The sequence below is a fragment of the Ambystoma mexicanum genome, chromosome 2p, assembly GCF_040938575.1.
Source record: "Ambystoma mexicanum isolate Mex_15411 chromosome 2p, UKY_AmexF1_1, whole genome shotgun sequence".
NCBI classification, from domain to species: Eukaryota; Metazoa; Chordata; class Amphibia; order Caudata; family Ambystomatidae; genus Ambystoma; species Ambystoma mexicanum.
In genome coordinates, this window is record NC_090923.1 from 1426383401 (window position 1) to 1426401379 (window position 17979).

General features: G+C 43.1%; 1 protein-coding gene across 1 annotated transcript in view; it reads left to right on the forward strand.

The window, feature by feature from the left end:
* Positions 1-17979, forward strand: part of LOC138566067 (protein HEG-like) — a 375817-nt gene that overhangs the window by 92434 nt on the left and 265404 nt on the right. The window contains exon 4 of the mRNA XM_069643099.1: positions 1516-1574. Coding sequence (XP_069499200.1) covers positions 1516-1574 — 59 coding nt within the window. The remainder of the gene's footprint in view (positions 1-1515; positions 1575-17979) is intronic.

Genomic DNA, 17979 nt, shown 5'->3' on the forward strand with positions numbered 1-17979 from the left:
TGCATGAATGCCCTTCTGTGTGATTGGCTGACTGAGCGTTGCTCAGTCAGAGTGAATGAGGGACAGATGTGTATATCTTTCTGTATATGAAGCCCAGCTGGAGGAAGAAGATTGCTGCTGCATTTCCTTCAATGTGATCTAATAGCTGTTGAGTCTGTCGAGGACTTATCCAAGAGAGGACCTGGCTAGGAGACCTCTCCCTGAGCTACATTGGACCATTGTGCAAAAACTGCTGTTCTTCATCGAGGCACCCTGAAAGCCAGTTCTGTGAGTCTGACATCCGGACAAGGGGTCCGCCAAGAATCCTGAAGGGAGCGCCTGGACATCGAAGTTGTCGAAGTCCATTGGTGTCAACCGGGGTTCGGAAGATTTCCGTGACCGCTGGAAGCCAGCCGAATCATATTGCCCAGAAGCGTGGACATCTTGACGCCATGTTGCTCGACGCTGGAGCCGAAAAGCTCTACACTCTGCCTAAGAACTTTTGAACGAGGGCTTCCTTACCATCACCGCCAACCACTTTGTGCCGCCGGAGAAAGTCGAGGTCGTAAACCCTAAAGACACAGAGCCCTTCAAAGAGTCTCTTGAATGCTCTGAAGTAAGAAACATTAATTGAGGATTAATAAAAGGCTTTGAAGGTTTGGATCCTGCACGAGGGTTACGCAAGGGCCATGGGAGATACCACTCAGGAGCTTCGAGATGCGTGGCTTGAGGTTGTCTCAGCAGCCTAGAAATAATTAGCCACCAGAGTCCTCCAAATGAGGGACACTCAAAGGCTATGGTGTAGGCTGTTCTGGGACTTTACATTTGAAGGTCATTTGAGATTTGATTATGTGGCAGATGCCACAGGACCCTCCAGATAAGGGTAGAATGGATCAGGTATCCAGCTGATTACTTTCCAACAGCTACCTTTTCATTGGTCTTGCCACACCTTATCATACACTGGATAAAACAAGTGAATGCCGGTGAGTGATGAGACCATCGTGACTTTTGAGTTCGGATGCAAGAACCTTTAATGTTGCTGCGATACAGACAGGAATCTGCTGCCTGAACAAGGAGAATGCAGCTAGTCTGATTCTAGTGCTCTTGTGCAGGCATGAAGGATGGTCACTTATCCAAAGTGATTCTTATTCATAGTGGGCTTTTAGGGCACATTTTAATCAGTTGACACTGTTTTATGCACACGGCTCCTCCTGGCGCATAGCATGTAGCGATCATTTAATTGACCGCTCCAGCCCAACGACACATCAAGGTAAGCAGCTGCCATCTCCGGCTAGAATGATGGTTCTTACTCGGGATCCACACCTTGGCTAGGTGCCAAGATTAAAACGTGACCACAACGTGGACTTTAAATAAAAATCACTTTGGATAAGTGCCGATCTTTCATGTCTTAATGGCAAGAACAAACATTCAAGCACACCTGAATCATTCATAAAAGCTGGATTCTCTGCAGTGATTTACACAGGATTTATCGTGACGTTGTTCTGAACTGACTTGTCATTGTTTCTTCTTTTTCAGTTCCTAAAGATTCTGAACAGCAGCCATGGATATCTCTCCACTTCCATCATGTATTCAAGGTATGTACCAAGGGAGCAGTGCCCTTTTCCAGTATAAAGTCCTTGTAAATCTTCATTGGAAACCACACATATAAATGTTTGCTCGCAGTGGCGGAATGGTTGTAGTATCCATAACGCTTCCTTTAATGCTTTGCTGTTTCCACCCACCACATTACTTTTAGCCACTGTCGACACCAGCCCAATAATTTATGTACCTAAATACAGGTATCAGCACATATGACAAATGATGTATGACATTTTTTATATTATTAATATTTGTTTATAAGCATAGGATAAAACAGCAACAGTAAAACATTTAATAAATTAATTAATCAATACAAACTTTGGATTACCTACCATGAATTAATCGAATCCGGAGTATCCGAAGGAGAAAAAAAAAAAGTTATTTTACCGAAAATAACTTTTGGCTTTCTCTCCCCCAGACATTTCTGACAACCTCCTGCTCCCCACCCCCTTAATTACCTGTGGGCGGCACACCTCCTTGTGTGCCGCCGTCTCCCGCATCCCTCTGCAATGCTGGTTCCCTTCACTTGCGTGCATGGGAACAGGCACGGCAGGGTCTTCTTTTCTTTTTTTTTTCATAGCTTTATTACAACTGGTGCGGGGACAACCCTGCAACCTCTGCTAACATTACAGTGAACAAAGTTGCGGGTGACACCCCCGCAGCCCCGCTCCCTTGTTCACCATAATGCCACGGAATGGGGGACTTGTTTAAAATGTTCTACTGTACAAAAATTTCATACAGCTGAAATTCGAATAAATCTCCCTTTTTTTTTTTTTTCATCGAACAATTATACGGATTCCACAAACTTTTATTAAACGTTTGCTAAAAATCATTAATAAATAAAGGAATACAAATGCAAAAAAATATGATACCTATACAGTCCAGCTCTACTTAAAAACAACGTATACATTCTGATTTGAACAATTTACGGGACCATGATCTCTCTTGGAAGCTCAATATTGCGTTGAAGCTACTTTCAGGCAAGGTTGTTTTGACTAACCACAGTGCTTTTTAAAGAGGTCTTACAACTGTCTTACTGGGCTGATATAGATGGGACGTGTACAGAAAAAGTGATAACTGGTCTTATCCCCAAATTTTATAATATGTACAATTGCCCCAGTGGCCGTTCTGAAGAGCTTTAAACCTGTGTACAGGCACAATTCCCAATCTCATTTTGGCCATTAGTCTTTTTACAGATTTTAGACATTGTATATCTAAATATTTCTCAACACCAATATTACACTTTACATCGAGGTAACGTGCTACCAATTTCCTATTTGCGGCTTGCGCTAGAGTTACAAATCTCTTTAAGATACTGTTACCCGTAAGCCTTCCTTAACTCAGTTTTGAAATGAGGACCAAACTCTTGGTCCAGAGCAACGGCAGGCTCAATTTTTTAGATGTGTCATCAATAAAAGTAAACTAGGGAGTCCCCTGCTGTTTGAATACATTCTGCAGGCTCTTGGGATCAGCATGGAGTACTGGGACATTCCACAATTATAATCAATAGAGCAAAGGTTTCATTTTCACATTGGGATATTTGGTGCACTATTTGCTAAACTCAGAATCCGTTTCAGGGTCCTGTTTTCTTCCTCCTAATGTTAGCATGCCCCCAAATCGCTGCAGCCAAATTAGCACCCAGACTGGCCTGTATTTCATACAACTCCATAGCATGTGTGATTGTCTGATCGCCATAATAATTAGAAACATTTGTGACTGCCATCCCCTCCTAGCCAATGTAGTCACAATGTAAACCCAAATAATCATAGCCCACCACCTCTTCTAGCTTTTTCTCAGCTATAGTGAATGTGTGTTCTCGAGATTTGATGATTTTATTTGGGGGAATGGTCATAGTTTTGGTTTTTGATAAATTGTCCCTTAATCCTTTTTCCTGAAATTTGGAGGCAAAGAAGTTCAATTGGCGTTGCAGTCCCTATAGAGTTGTAGATGCCAGAACTGCATTAACAGCAAAGAAGAGAATCCCCCATTTATCCCCCCCACCCCCAATGAAGGAACATAAGCTTTCAGTGTGTTTAATATGGCATCTATCTCATTTATGTATATTGAAAATAGCAGGGGAGCCATCTCACATCCTTGCCTGACCCCTTTGGTGATGTTAAATGGACTAGTACAGATCCTTCGGTGCCAAATAAACCACTCCATAGTTGTCAAAATACAAATGTCAAATTGATTGTGTCGGCCACAGCGGTACAGACAGACTAACAATGTCCAAAGCCGATGCCTTCGGACCAAGTCAAAGGGTCCCTGGAGAGTTACATAAGCAACATAGAGGTTGGGACTCCTCAAATTGACATATTTACATATCAGCAATACCAGTCTAAATAACTGGTTTATTTTTGATACAGACTTCCTGAACCCGCCTGTGCAGGAGATAAAATGCTGTTCTCCTCGCCCCACTTTTGAAGTCTTCATGCCAACATTTTAGCATAGAACTTTAAAAGAGAGCCCATGAGCGATATTGGCCTATCCTTAGGGTTTCCCTTTTCATGAATGGGAATGATAATTGATTCCTGACAACTTTATAACTTTATTTAGTTAATTTAATAACTTAGTCAGAAAGGGGACCCAAACCTCTGGCTTTTTCCTTAATAAATCTGTAGATAATCAGGGCCAGAAGCCTTATCAAATTTTGGGTGGCTTAACGCAGTTTGACCTTCTTTTTTGTTAAATGCTATCGTTTCTCATGTGTCCTGTTTCCTAGAGCTTATTAATCGGCTGCACCCTCCCATGTTTGTGACCGCATTAGCCTTCTGGACCCTCATTCTCTGATCAACAGAGTACAGGCTACTATAGTAAGTGTACCACTGAGATCATGTTACCGGCAGCGTATCAACGGTATGTGGGAGCATCCCATGTGAAATTACCTGCCAAAAGTCCCTCTGATCATCTGAATTTGCGGCCGTTTTTCGTGCTTCACATTGTTTCACAATAAAGATTTCTTTCTTTAGAGCCATTACATTGTTATACTCTTGAACTATTTCTGTGCAATACTGTAACAATCTCTCCCCCTAGGACAGGGCTGCCCAACTCCAGGCCTAGAGGGCTGGAAGCCTGATGGGTTTTCAAGATATCCCTCCTCAATATTCATGAGAAAATAATTCCATACATTTAGAATCATTGTATGCAAATTTATCTCATGAATATTAATGAGAGGTATACTGAAAATCCAACATGTTTCCAGCCATTGAGGCCTGGAGTTGGACAACCCTGTCCTAGGATGTGTCACTGTTGATAACCTTTATGCCTTTGCCAGCCTACAGCCTTTGCCAAACCACTTCTGCCTGGCATCTATTTCCCTTGGGTGGGTGCTAGCAGCACGAGTCACACACCGCCTAATAGTAGCATCCAAAGTGTCATAGAAAGCCAAAGGATTACTTGAAGGTCCGGTATATATGCATAATCAATCCAGATCTGCAATAATTCCTCATGCAGATCTGGCAAGAAGGTATCCTTATCGGCCATGCACCAGTTCAAGGTTTTAAAATCAGGAAATGACTGGTGGATATTAAGGTTAATGGGGATATTATTGATTGTTAAAGTGTTCTCTATAAGAGCAAATGTAATTGCTAAAGGGTCTTGGATGACATTGTTGTGCTTGTCAGCCTGCTAGTGTCTCACTGTATGTATTGTAGCAGGCTCTGGTTGGGCATATAATAGGTGCATGGTTGGGCGGCATTTGGGTGGACCTATGTTCAGATGTGTTCTTTGTGATGGTCTGCTCCGGTACTACATGGTTTTTGTTGATGTGCTTATTTTGTTTAAAGGTTCAGAGAGATGGGGTTTGTGCCTGAGGCCAAGGAACAGGCAAGGGACCCTAGCCTGAGTGCAGAGTCGTCTGTATCTGAGGGTATTTGATATCATGTCTGGTAATCCAATTATGTGCCATGTGCCGTGTTTCTGTATACTATGCTACTGGACATATTGTGTTCATGCACTTTGTCCGAGTCTGGGTGTGTGGTTGGAGCAGCTGGAATGGAAGCCTCAGGGTTCAAGGATGGCTGTTCTCTGCTAGAGTAGTGTGTAAGGGAATAGGCAGTTGCTTGCATTTCTTTAGAGGTGAATTTTATGTCACACAGAGCGCATGGTTATCCTTTGAGACGAAGCATCGATATAGGTTGTTGCATGATAGGCTGGAGACAGCGTTTTGTTAAAAACTGTGGAAGGCACATAGTTCTAATATGGGAAGTGGGTAAGTGAATCCTGTTCTGATTTGTCGATAGCCATAGATTCAGCTGATAAGGTTATGGTGGCATGGGCATAATGATGATGATAAGCCTCAGAAAGATCGGCATTACATTGTTATGTTCTGAGAGATGAGTGTGATAATGTTCTGCCCGGAGAGGTGAGAGCATTGTGGTTCTGTTCAGAGAGTTAATGGTGGCACGGTTCTCTTCAGGAGGATGAACAAAGTACACTTCTTTTCAGAGAGGTGTTGGAAAATAATTTTCATAAGGATCAGAAACGTACAACTAAACATTGTGAAGCACCCAAGCAAACTCTCCACAAACTGCACTCCATGGGGAAACCGGGAAACCACACCATGTTCCACCAGCCACATTCTAATACTTTCCACTCCACAAGCATGCCATATACACACAACTCACTCCTTTTCTTTCCATATATATAAACCTTACATTCCATGGATAAACCAATACCCTATCACTGCACAAATCATTTCGCCTGTTTCTCAGAGGCAACTTCAATATGGCTCCACCAAGCTTCAGGCAGGCCTAGCCCTGTCCCTAGCCCTCCCTGATGGCTACACCATACTTAGATGTGACAGAACAGGTGCCCGAGGCGGAGGCGTCACACTAATCCATAAAGACTCCCTGCAAATCAGACCCATCAGAGTAGCTCGATGGGTGGAAACTGAGAACTGCTCACTGTGAAACATACCATCTACAGGCAGCCCAGACCTTCCACTTTTTCATTGAGGAAGAGCTCATTCACATAATTGGGGATAACTTTAAACCATCATCAAGAGCCGTACTCCTTGGTGACTTCAATCTAGGTCTCCATGCCCCTTTGGTCATGGCAGCATTAGCGGTGGTGAATGCCCTCCCAGACCTAGGTTTTATACACTGTGTCACTGATCCCTACCCATATGAAACGGCGATACTTGGACTGGGTAGCTGATTTGAACAGCCAGATCACCGTCACCTCTAATGCCCCATCTCCTTGGTCGGTCCATCATATCTTCTGCTTTAGATTCCTCCTGCTGAAACAAAAACCCCTAGATTCCCCAAGCGTGCAACCTACCCTGGCCCACAGCCCCCGGAATATCTCCAAAGAATCAATCTTTCCCATTCCGTCACCCCTCGACCTGAAACACTGAGACTCAAGAGATCCAAAGATCCTAACAGACCTGTACACAAGTAGCCTAACCAAAGTAGCAAACCTAGTAGCGCCCCTTCTCCATAAAAAGGCCGAACCAACAAGCCATTTCAATTCCTGGTTTACACCAGAACTCCAAGCTTTACGTTAAAAAAAAAAGACATGGTCAAGCCATTTGGAAGAAAGACCATACTGACCTTGCTAAAACTGCCTTTACCACTATAGCCACAGAATATAAGCAGACTATCACGGCAGCTAAAGCAGAAGCCTACAACACAAGAATAACCATGGCCAACTCCAATTCGCAAGAGTTATTTAAAAATCTTAGAGAATTACAGACTCCCGCCTCAACCCCACCACCATCACCAAGGACGAGACCTGGTGCACTAACATTCAGAATGCCATGCGATTAAGCAATAAGTTCCCTACAGCAGAATATTGAAAAGAAACAAGCTTCAGCTCGCCCCATCAACCCTTCTTCTAACACAACCAAATTCACTCCACTCCACCTTTCCACTTCAAAGAAGTTTTGGAAGCAGAAATAACCAACATTCTTAGAAATCTAAAACCATCTAGATGCAAAGGGGACATCTGCCCAGCCACCATTATCAAAGAGTGCTCCGAAGCCTTATTCCCGTTTATCACATTGATTCACCGATGCCCCTTCTTGTCCACCCTGGTCCCAGTTAACTTAAAAGAGTCCTATGTACTTTCTCTAATCTGCAGATCCTTCATCACCAAATAACTACCGGCCCATCAGTACAGCACCCTTCTTACTAAAGTTTCTAGACAGGGCAGTCTACAGCAAAATACAGTCATGCCTTGAATCTAATCACATCCTAAGGATGGGTCAATTAGGTTCCCGGCCTAGTCACTGCACGAATCAGAGCTTTTAGATCTAAAAATCCAACTCAATGGCCCTCATTCCGAGTAGGGCTGTAAGGGATACCGGGCACCGGTAAGGAGACCGGTGCCGGTAATCCCTTACCGCCCTACTACGAGGTCCCTTAGCGGGTCCCTTCCTTAACGCCTGGTCTAACCAGGTGTTATGAACGGGATCCGTTAAGGGACATGGGCGCAATTAACGGGCTTGGCATACGCCGGCCCGTTATTTGCACCCTCCCCATTCTCATTGAGCCCTATAGGGGCTCAAATGGGAATTTGGAATGGTTTGGTAAATGGGGACTTACCGGTCTCTCCAAGGTCGGAATGGACCGGTAAGTCCCCATTGAACCAAACCGGAGTTGGTACCGGTATGGGAGGCAGTCATGGCGCAAATAGCGCCATGACTACCACCATACTCGGAATGAGGGCCAATGCCTTTAGAGATGAGGGTAAACCAGCTCCTCCACCTTCTTGGTTTATTAGCTGCCTTCAACCTGGTAGATCACAAAACATTGTGCTACCACCTCACAGCCTTAGTTAACTTCTGCCTAGAAGCAGCATCTTGGATAGCATCCTTCCTGGAAGGTAGATCTATGAGAGTTTTCTCAGACATTGGTTTAGAGGAGAAATACAGTTTGTAAGTGAAAGCGCGACTGTTTTTCTTTTACCAAGGATTCCCGACCTGACGAAGGATATGCAGACCTGTGCTTGAATAAAGAGAAGATGGAAATCTTGTTGGCAGGTTCCCATGCCTGCTCAAGAAACTCAACACCCAATTTACATCCTTCACCATAGACGGAATTCAGAGACACATCTACTGCACAGTAAAAACACTGGGTGTCCACTTTGATGCCACCCTGTCGCTTGCCAAACAAGTGAATGCGATCGCCTCCTCGTCAGCGTACAATGCTAAACTCCTAAACGTGGCTAGACATTTCTTTTCACTGTACAGTTGTCTGACTGTTGCCTGAGCTATCATCGGGGTGATACTGGTTTACTGTAATGTCCTCTTTGCAGGAACTTCTAAACAGAACCTCAATAAGTTACAGGTAATCCAAAACAATGTTCTCAGAGCAGCCCTGAAGATCCCAAAAAGGGACCACATCTCAGTGGCCGGGAAAAAAAGTTCATTGGTTACCAGTCTGGAAAAGGATTATCTTCAAAACTTTGTACATTACTCACAAATGCCTTTTTCCAATTCTGCCCATCAATACTTGCCCCATAAAATAATGAGATCTAAGTCCACCAGACCAGTAAGGTCCACCCATGCCCATCGCCTGACCCTACCAAAGGTGAAAAGAGCAAGAGGAGGAGGGACCAGCTTCCCCACCCTGGCTGTGAACCACTGGAACGCCCTCCCCCTGACCTAAGGGCAGGGGTCTCCTATTGGCCTTTCCGTAAGGCATTAAAAACGTGGTTATTTGCTTAACGTGGACTCCCTGGCAACAACACTAATTCTGAGCAAAATGTATCTGTTTTCCAAGCAAACTGTATAGATCATTGGTGTACCTGCATGACTTCTTGTAGCGGAAATCACACCTCTAATTTGAGGCCTACTTTATGTGTAACCGGATTGCAACAGCTCCCTGATGTCCATGGGCTTTTAAGTGCTTTAAAAATCAAATAAATAAATACATATACTGCATACGGGGCATCACATGAAACAACAAAGACATCACAATGAGGTGAGGTAAAACCACTGATTCAAAGAGGGTCATTACAAGTTGGTGGTGGGTAAAAGTGCAGATAAAACGGCCAGTAAATCCAGTGCCAGCACTTTTACCGCACCGCAAAACTACCGATTTGCTGGTGGGGGTTTCCTTATTTACCTCCAGCCTAGAGCTCCATGGAATTCCATGGAAAGGGGAAACAATGCCCTTTATGCCACCTGTAATATCCTGGTAAGACTAATCCTGAGAGGTGTTCCAGGTATGCGGAAGCGCTTGAGCTAATATGATTCAAAAAAACCCCGATAAATTAGTTGCCCTAAAAGGGGAGACTGCAGCACCCGTGGGAACAGGTGTACACCTCTTTTCCACTTATCAGAACACATAGACTAATGATTGTTCCACAGTCGGATGCGCTGTCATATTACTTTCAACATGGTCATGACCAGTAATGTACTGATCCTATTTTGACAAACAACATGAAATTAATTAAAATATTTCTTTAATTCAATTCAAGGTCAAGTTCAAATATCTGCAAAATCTGCAGAGTCAAATGCCAACACGTGTTTCGACCTCACAGGTCTTTCTCAAGGCAAAGCTCTGCTCCAAATAATAATCAACATTCCATTGTGTATATAGAATACCGAACAGTCCCCAATAATTCAAATATGTATAACCCCCAATTCAGATTAGGGTCAAATGATACAGAGAAAACATCAAACATTACCAAAAATTATATATATATATTAATATAAACATATACATTACCCAACCAGGTTGAAATATTATTGAAAATAGCGACGCGTAATCAGCAACACATATAAAGAAAACAAATGTGATAAAGACATAGATCAGAATTGCCATTGACAATTGAAAATTCATTGATTACATATCATATAATAACAAAATCACCTAATATCCATGTGTGCCACCGTTTGGAGCCCAGTGTTACCAGCCACATGTGTCATGTAACCACAGCCGTTGCGCCAAACACATGCAAATACCTTAACTGGATGCATATAGGTCCCCATCATCCCTTAACCAATGTGTAAGCTGGGTCCTTGCCTTTACAATAATCACACTATGACACCAAGTATTAATTCATAAATTACCCATTGGTAAATCTTGGTAGTTTAAATATCCTTTTGAGTCACTTCAGTGATGTGTCAAAGAGTTTGAATCAATGTCCTGAATGGCGAGAAAAGGATAATAACAAATAATAAAACTAACTGACACTATGTATACAAAGCTCTTAAACGAGTTCAACCACAAAGTTACCTGCATCGTTAATTTGTGGAAGCGAATCCAATGTATCCTTTCATACTTCTAAATGACCTGCCATGTTGAAAGTAATATGACAGCGCATCCGACTGTGGAACAATCATTAGTCTATAATATCCTGGTAATGCTTCAGTTTGCTGCTATCCTAACAGAATTACAGACGGGATACTGGCACACTTGTAATGAGGACCAAAGACTTCAGCCCCAACACCAATGGCTCAGTACTAGAAACCAGCTTGGGGGGTAGGGGGGCATCTAAATGGCTGTTTACATAACAATAACAATGTCATAGCTTAACATTAAAAGACTGCTCACACATGACCTGACCAAGAACACCTGCTCAAAGCTGGAAGAAAGCACTGTGAAGCTTATTAGGAGAAGAGCATGCACTCCCTCTGCGGGTAACATTAACTATCCTCTAAGTTATAACCATTAAAGTTATTTCAGTAAATTAATCACACGTTTGGTAATTGTACATACGGAATCGTTTCTAACTCGCAGTGAGGTGTTGAATCAAAATGGTGTAGGGCCAACACTGCTTCAATAATTAGTTTGGGAACATCTGCTTCAAGATAAAAATCAGTCACGCAATCTGGTGCTGTGGCATCATTTTTGTTGAATTATTCTCGTTTGTGGCAGGGACATGTAGATGATAGAGCAGTTCTGAGCATGGGCAGGAGTGAGCCTGATCATGGTGGGTGCTTCATAAGTAAGTGGTATGAGAGGAGGAACATGAAGAAATTTGGGAGACTGGAGCACGAAAGTGGTAGGTATTTTGCGATGTTCGGGCTGTATGCATTCAGAAAGAGGGATAGGTGAAGTTATTTCTTCTTTTTTTGACATGATCTGCAGTATTCTTTCTCCAATGTCAGAAGACGACTCAGGATAAAATGCTTTGCACCACGCATAATCAACCATCCACACTTGTTTCCAAATTCTTGGCATAGTTATGGTATGATATGATATGGCATTTATAAGGCGCCTATACACAAGTGTTTCAAGGCGCGACAAGGCAAGGGAGGGGAAACAAAGGGAAGACAGACAGCAATCCCACTAGGCCAGGTGACACTGAGATCGCGCAAGTGCAGGGGGAGGGGAAGGGGAAAAGTGCAGGGGCAAAGGGAAGGGGGCAGTGAAGTACATAGGATAATAGTAAAATAAATAAGACAATAATTAAAAGTGCGGCCAGCTGGTGGCAAGGGTAAGAGCAGACATCTGGGGTCAAGTGCTGGTAGGGTCTGTAGGAATACAGAAACAGTCCCCAAGTGCAAGGGTTGCCAGGGGGGCAGTGCAGGAGTGCAACTGGTGGGGAGGAGACCTGGGCCCGAGGTCAGAGGGTAGCCAGGTAACCAGTCCAGTTTCAGATTCAGCCAGGAGATCAGCAGGGGAGAGGAGGAGAGAAAGCAGAAGAAAAGAGGAAGGTCTTGAGGTGATCCATGAGTAGATTCCTAGGGCTCCGAGGCACTTTGTGTAGTGATGTGAGTAGGAAGGATGTAATCTCATGGTGTGAACCACTTTGTAGGTGATGATGAAGTTTTTGAAGTGGTAGTTGTAAGCGTTGATCAGTTGGTTGACCTGATAGTTAAGCAACAGTTTTTTGTTGATTCCGATTTGTTAAATGGTAGTAGCGGTTCTCGAAGGAGCAACATTCAGTACTGGATCCCTTCTCTCGAATGCCCAGGGAAGACCATTGTATCCTGCCATCTGATCTTATTTACTTCAATGAAAAACATCTAAATAAAAATATACCCTTGCAATGTCAAAAAAATGAGTTAGGGTGAGGACAGAACAATGGAAAACACAAAGAAACAAAAGCAGCAGGGGCATAAAGTAAAGCCAGTGGGAAAGTAGAAGGTACAAAGGGGCTTCAACTCATTAATCACTTTTAATGGGATGAATATTACTTTTAAAAAAATGCAAGTTCACATTTTTTTATTTTTGACAATTGATGTGTTAAAATACACATAAAAACCTCATAAATGGTTGAATAAAAGGGGACTCATTACAAGTGGGGCTGTCTGGAAATAAGGGTGCTGGTTGCAACGTACCGGCACCCTTTCCGGACCGCCACACTAGAAGTCTGCTGGCAGGGGCCGTTGCGCCTGGCAGGTCTGACCTTCCCGGTGCAAAGGTACCGGTAGGCAGACTTCTCACAGAAATACTGGCCCCGTTAGCAACGGTTTCAGTGCTTCCGTCTTCCCACTCCCATGGAGTCCAATGGATGTTATTCTGGATCTGCAGTAATTCTGGATCCCCACCGAAGTATCATCAGAATACATTCAGAAAACGAAGTGTAAACTAATGAGGACCGTAGCAGAATTTCCTTGGAAAAACTAAAAAACTAAAATTATTGTGCAGAGCCTTGTGGCACTCTCCAATCTACTGTTTACCTGGCCTAGAAAAGTATTTAAGTACATACCAGAAAACATGTAACTTCCATTACAGTCTTTGGCATAGGACATTTCAGTAGGGGGGTCATTTATTACTACTATTATTATTATTATTATTATTATTGTTTTTATTATTATCATTATTATTATTATTACTGTATTTATTGAGCGCAGACCTAGCTTTGACAAGCAACAGAGCACTTTACAGAGGTATACAACAGTACAGATGCATAAAAGAGCGCTTTTCAGAGGTAACAACAGAACAGATATAGAGCAGAGGAAGGATACAGAGGGTCACAGAGGATAAACACAGCTGTACAGGGTGGCGGGTTGGAGAGGGGCAAACGGCATCTAGCGAGTCAGGTTGCGCGAGGGGCGATGTGATGGTCTAGGTGTTGAGGAGGAAAGACTCCTTCAAGAGGTGGGTCTTGAGTTCTTTTCTGAATTGTAGTAGCGTGGGGGTGAGTCTGATGCTGATGGGGAGGATGTTGTATAGTCTTCGGGCATTGGCAGAGAAGGCTTGTTTTCTAGTCCTTTCTTTTTTGCAGTGGTGGATTTCAAGTCTGCACATGTCCTGGCTTCTGGTGGTGCACTGTCCACCGGATATGCAGAGTTCCTCTGCGAGGTAGCTGGAGGACTTGAGGGCGACTGCCTTGTAGGTGATGCAGCAAGACTTGAAAGTGATTTGTGAGTGGGAGCCAGTGAATGTCGATGAGAGCCGGGGTGATGTGTTTGTATCTGCATAGACCCTTGATGAGGAAGGTGGCAGCGTTTAGGATACTTCTCAGGGGCACAAGGGAGGATGACGGTAGGCCTTCGAGGAGGGCATTGCCCCCATCCAGGTGGGGTAGGCCCAGTGCTTAAACAGTGGATATAAAGCTGTCTCGAGGGAGGAAGGGCTTGCTTCTGCAGGAGGGAGAGCTGATACCAATCTGTCTGAGATTTCTTAGCTATGTGTGTCTTGAAAGAGAGGTGTTTGTCGATGTGGAACCCGAGGGACTTGTCGCAAGAGGTGAGCTCGGGTGTGAAGCCCTCAGGGGTCATGGTTGATAGCCAGGTCTGTATGACTGGGTGTTCGGTGTTGTTGGTGAGGTGTAGGAATTTGGTCTTGGAGGGGTTGAGCTTCATGTATGTACTGGACATCCAAGACTGGGTCCGTGAGATGCAGGTTTTCAGCCTGTGGATGTCCTTGATGGAGTCGGTCTTGAGGTATAGCTGTACCGCATTGGCATAATGGTGGATGTGGATGTTGTGTGTGCCTAGGAGGGCTACCACGGCTACATATATAGATTGAAGATCACTGGGGAGAGGATGTAACCCTGCAGGACTCCGCAGGTGATGGGTAGCATTGGCGATCTAGAGCAGTCCATCTGAAAAAACTGCTGGTGGTTGGTAAGTTAGGACTTGAAACAGCATAAGACAAGGTTGCTGATCCCCATTCGCCAATGTAGGTGTCCATAAGCGATGTGAGGGGTCAGAAATGTGAGGTGGACAACTTTGTGAAGGTTTTTCAAAAGATGCCATTTTATCAACTCAAAAAGTTGGATAAATACCTCACTATCCCTACCCTGGTGAGGATTTCCCTGCCTAAAATAAACTAGAGGAAACACTCTAACAAACACTCTAACAAAAGGTTTTTCACACTTTTACATACATGAACTTAACAAGGTGCATATGGCAGTTCAAAAGCAACAAAAAGTTCACATCATGATAACTGTTTCTCCTTATAAGTTGGAAATCCTGTCCAACTTGAATTCAACCAACAGTTCACAAGTGTTCAACAAAGATTTTCTCTTTTCCACTTGTGACAAAGATCTTAAAACAACTTCTTTTCATCATCAAAGAATATTTCCTTACTGCAATTGTTTTAACAAAAATGTTTTTTTCAGGATATTTCGGCACCAGTTCACAAAACCACTTGTTTGACGACATGAAATAATTCTTCAGCAGTTAACATAACACTTGCTTTAGTGATATTAAATTGTCAGGATGATTCAGATTTAATCCCCAAAAATCACTTTGATTCTTCAACTTCTTCTTCAAGAATTGTATCCACACCACAGTACTTCAATGGCTTCCACCTGGTGCACTCACCTGTTAGCCTTACTACTACAAAGTTCTCTGCTCTGGTGTACTCTCCTGCCCGAATAGATCATAATGTTGCAAAGATCTCTGACCCGGTGTACTCTCCTGCCAGGCCAGAATAAACAACAAACTGCAAGCACTTCTGTGGAAAGTGTTGTCTTCAAACAGGTTAGCAATATATTGTTCTCCACAACATCAAGTTTAAGAAACTCTTCAGGGGAAACAAAAACCACACTGGTGCTATTTGGTATACATTTGTGGTAACCAGACTCAGTACAGGTTATGCTCAATTCCTTCTGAATACCTTCTATCAGAAGGACAGCCTTCCTGTCACTCTTGTTTCTCCCCACTTCTCACTAACCAAATGCTGATAATGCTTCTGTCTTACTTTCATGCTTTTTTGGCTTTGGCAATGTGGGTTTAAACCATTTCTTCTTATAAATTCATTTACACATGGGCTTTATAAACATTGACATTCTCAATTGCCTTATTTTGCCTTGGGCAATACTGGTTATTTATAAATTGCCTTGCTGTGACTATAGTGGTTTGTATTTTCCTTTTGGGTTATTGCCCTCTCTTGTTGTTGGCTTTTAATTTGACCCACAACTCTTCTGGACTGATAATTTAGCTCTTATTTTGCCATCTGCTCCTTTTTAAATCAGCTTGGGTTTCAACAGAAAATTAGCCTGCTTTACATTAATTTGGTATTCAAAAACATTCTTCTTCTTCACTTTTACTTTGCTTAGATAATTTCTGAGATTAAGGCCCCTGGACTTGGCCAGCGGACGGTTACGGCATGCTCCGGGCTCAAAATCTAACGGTCAACTCGCCGGGTCCGGCGTGCACATTCGTTTGCCTCGCTGCCTCCAAGTCCTTTGCTTCTGGTTTCCCGCTAGGCCCGGCAACCTCTCCTTCCGGCATCCCCTGGCCGCGTCTGACAACAGCAGAGCTCTCCTGGCTCTCACAGCTCTCCGGTGCTTGCCTGTCATCAGCGCTTGTCTGACGATGGGGAAAACTGTAAAATTGTGTGCTTTCTGCTGCGCGACTTCTGCAGTCAAGGATGTCAGCATAAGGGACTCTCTCAGGACCGGTATCCGTTTTAAACACCACAGTGGTCCTGGCGCTTCGTCTCTCATCGGACCTCTGATTCTGCTGTCCCGTTGAGACGTCAATACTACTCCACCTGTGCTACTGCTTTTCTTAATTGCCTACACCTGGCAAAGGTGGAGCAATGTGATGTTAAACAAACAACATTACATAACAGACTGCGATCGCCAACTGAGAGACAACACGTTCTATGAACCAATCTTGGAAGGCCCCACCAAAAAACTACAATTGTTAATTAATAACAAGGTTGAGAAAGCTCTTCGGAGACATTGGCTATCCAGACAGGAGGCACAATACCTTATGACTAACAAGCCAGCAATTACTGAAGTTCTACGTACTGCCCAAAATTCACAAAACATTAGTGAACCCACCAGGAAAACCCATAGTTTCGGGGTACACGTTTTATTTGGAACCCTTGGCAAAATTAGCTGATCGCTTTCTAAACCCTTTTTGAAAAGATATGCAATCGTACATCCTGGACACTACTGAGGTAATTAAAATGATTGAAGGGTACCCAGTTGATCAAGATGACTCTCAATAGGGTATAAGAAGTACTCTTAAACAAAGGAAACAACAGCCAGACACCTAACTCCTTCATTTTATGGTGTACTGAAATGTCTCTCACTGAGAATAATTTTTAATTCAATAATACATTTTTCAAGCAAATCCACGCACAGCAATGGGTTCTGCAGTGGTGCCTACTCTTGCCAATCTTTATGTAGAAACGCTAGAACCCAATATAATCTTGGCTGACACCAATCCATATAAACAGCGTATTAAATTATGGAAGCGTTTTATTGATGACATACTGCTAATATAGCAAGGTGACGTTACGTCTTTTGAATCTTTTTTCACGTGACTGAATGATCAAAACCCATTTTTGAAGTTTACTGAGAAACATGACAAGGAAGCCATTAATTTCCTTGATTTAATAATATATGTTGACAATGTGGAAAGATCACTCAAAGTAAAACCCTTTCATAAAGGAACACACAGAAACTCATTATTATACTCAAGCTTCCATCCGAGACATGCAAGAGAGAATTTACCATTTGACAATTCCTCAGACTTAAGAGGAACAGCACTACAAAAACTGAGTTTGATCATGAAGCAAACATTTTGACAAATAACCTTGTGAAAAGGGAATACCCTAAGAAAAGTGTAAAAAAAAGTCTTACAAACGTACGTCTAACAACCATTGAGAGGCATTACTAGAATGCAGACCGAAATCCAACAAGGGCGATGAAATAAAATTTGTAAGCTCCTTCAATCCACTGTCAAATGAAATGCCCCTTAGACCAACCAAGATGCGCTTTCAGGAGAAGTAAAAATGTAAAAGAATTTACGGCAAGGAATGCCATTTATGACTGTACCAACACACAGAAAACGCTTCAGAGTGCATATACTGCACCCGATGGAGCCTTTTACGCCTCCCCCAGGTGCAGGTCATTATCCTTAACAGGCTGCAACGTGCAGTCTTGTGCCTCTGCAGTCATCTTCTTCATCCCAGTATTTTGGATATTGTGGGACTTGAAGTCCACAATATAAAACTCAGCTTTCTTAATAAAATTATCATCACAAAGTTCACTTCCTTCCTTATACATATTCCCAAAAGGAGTATTGCAAGGATT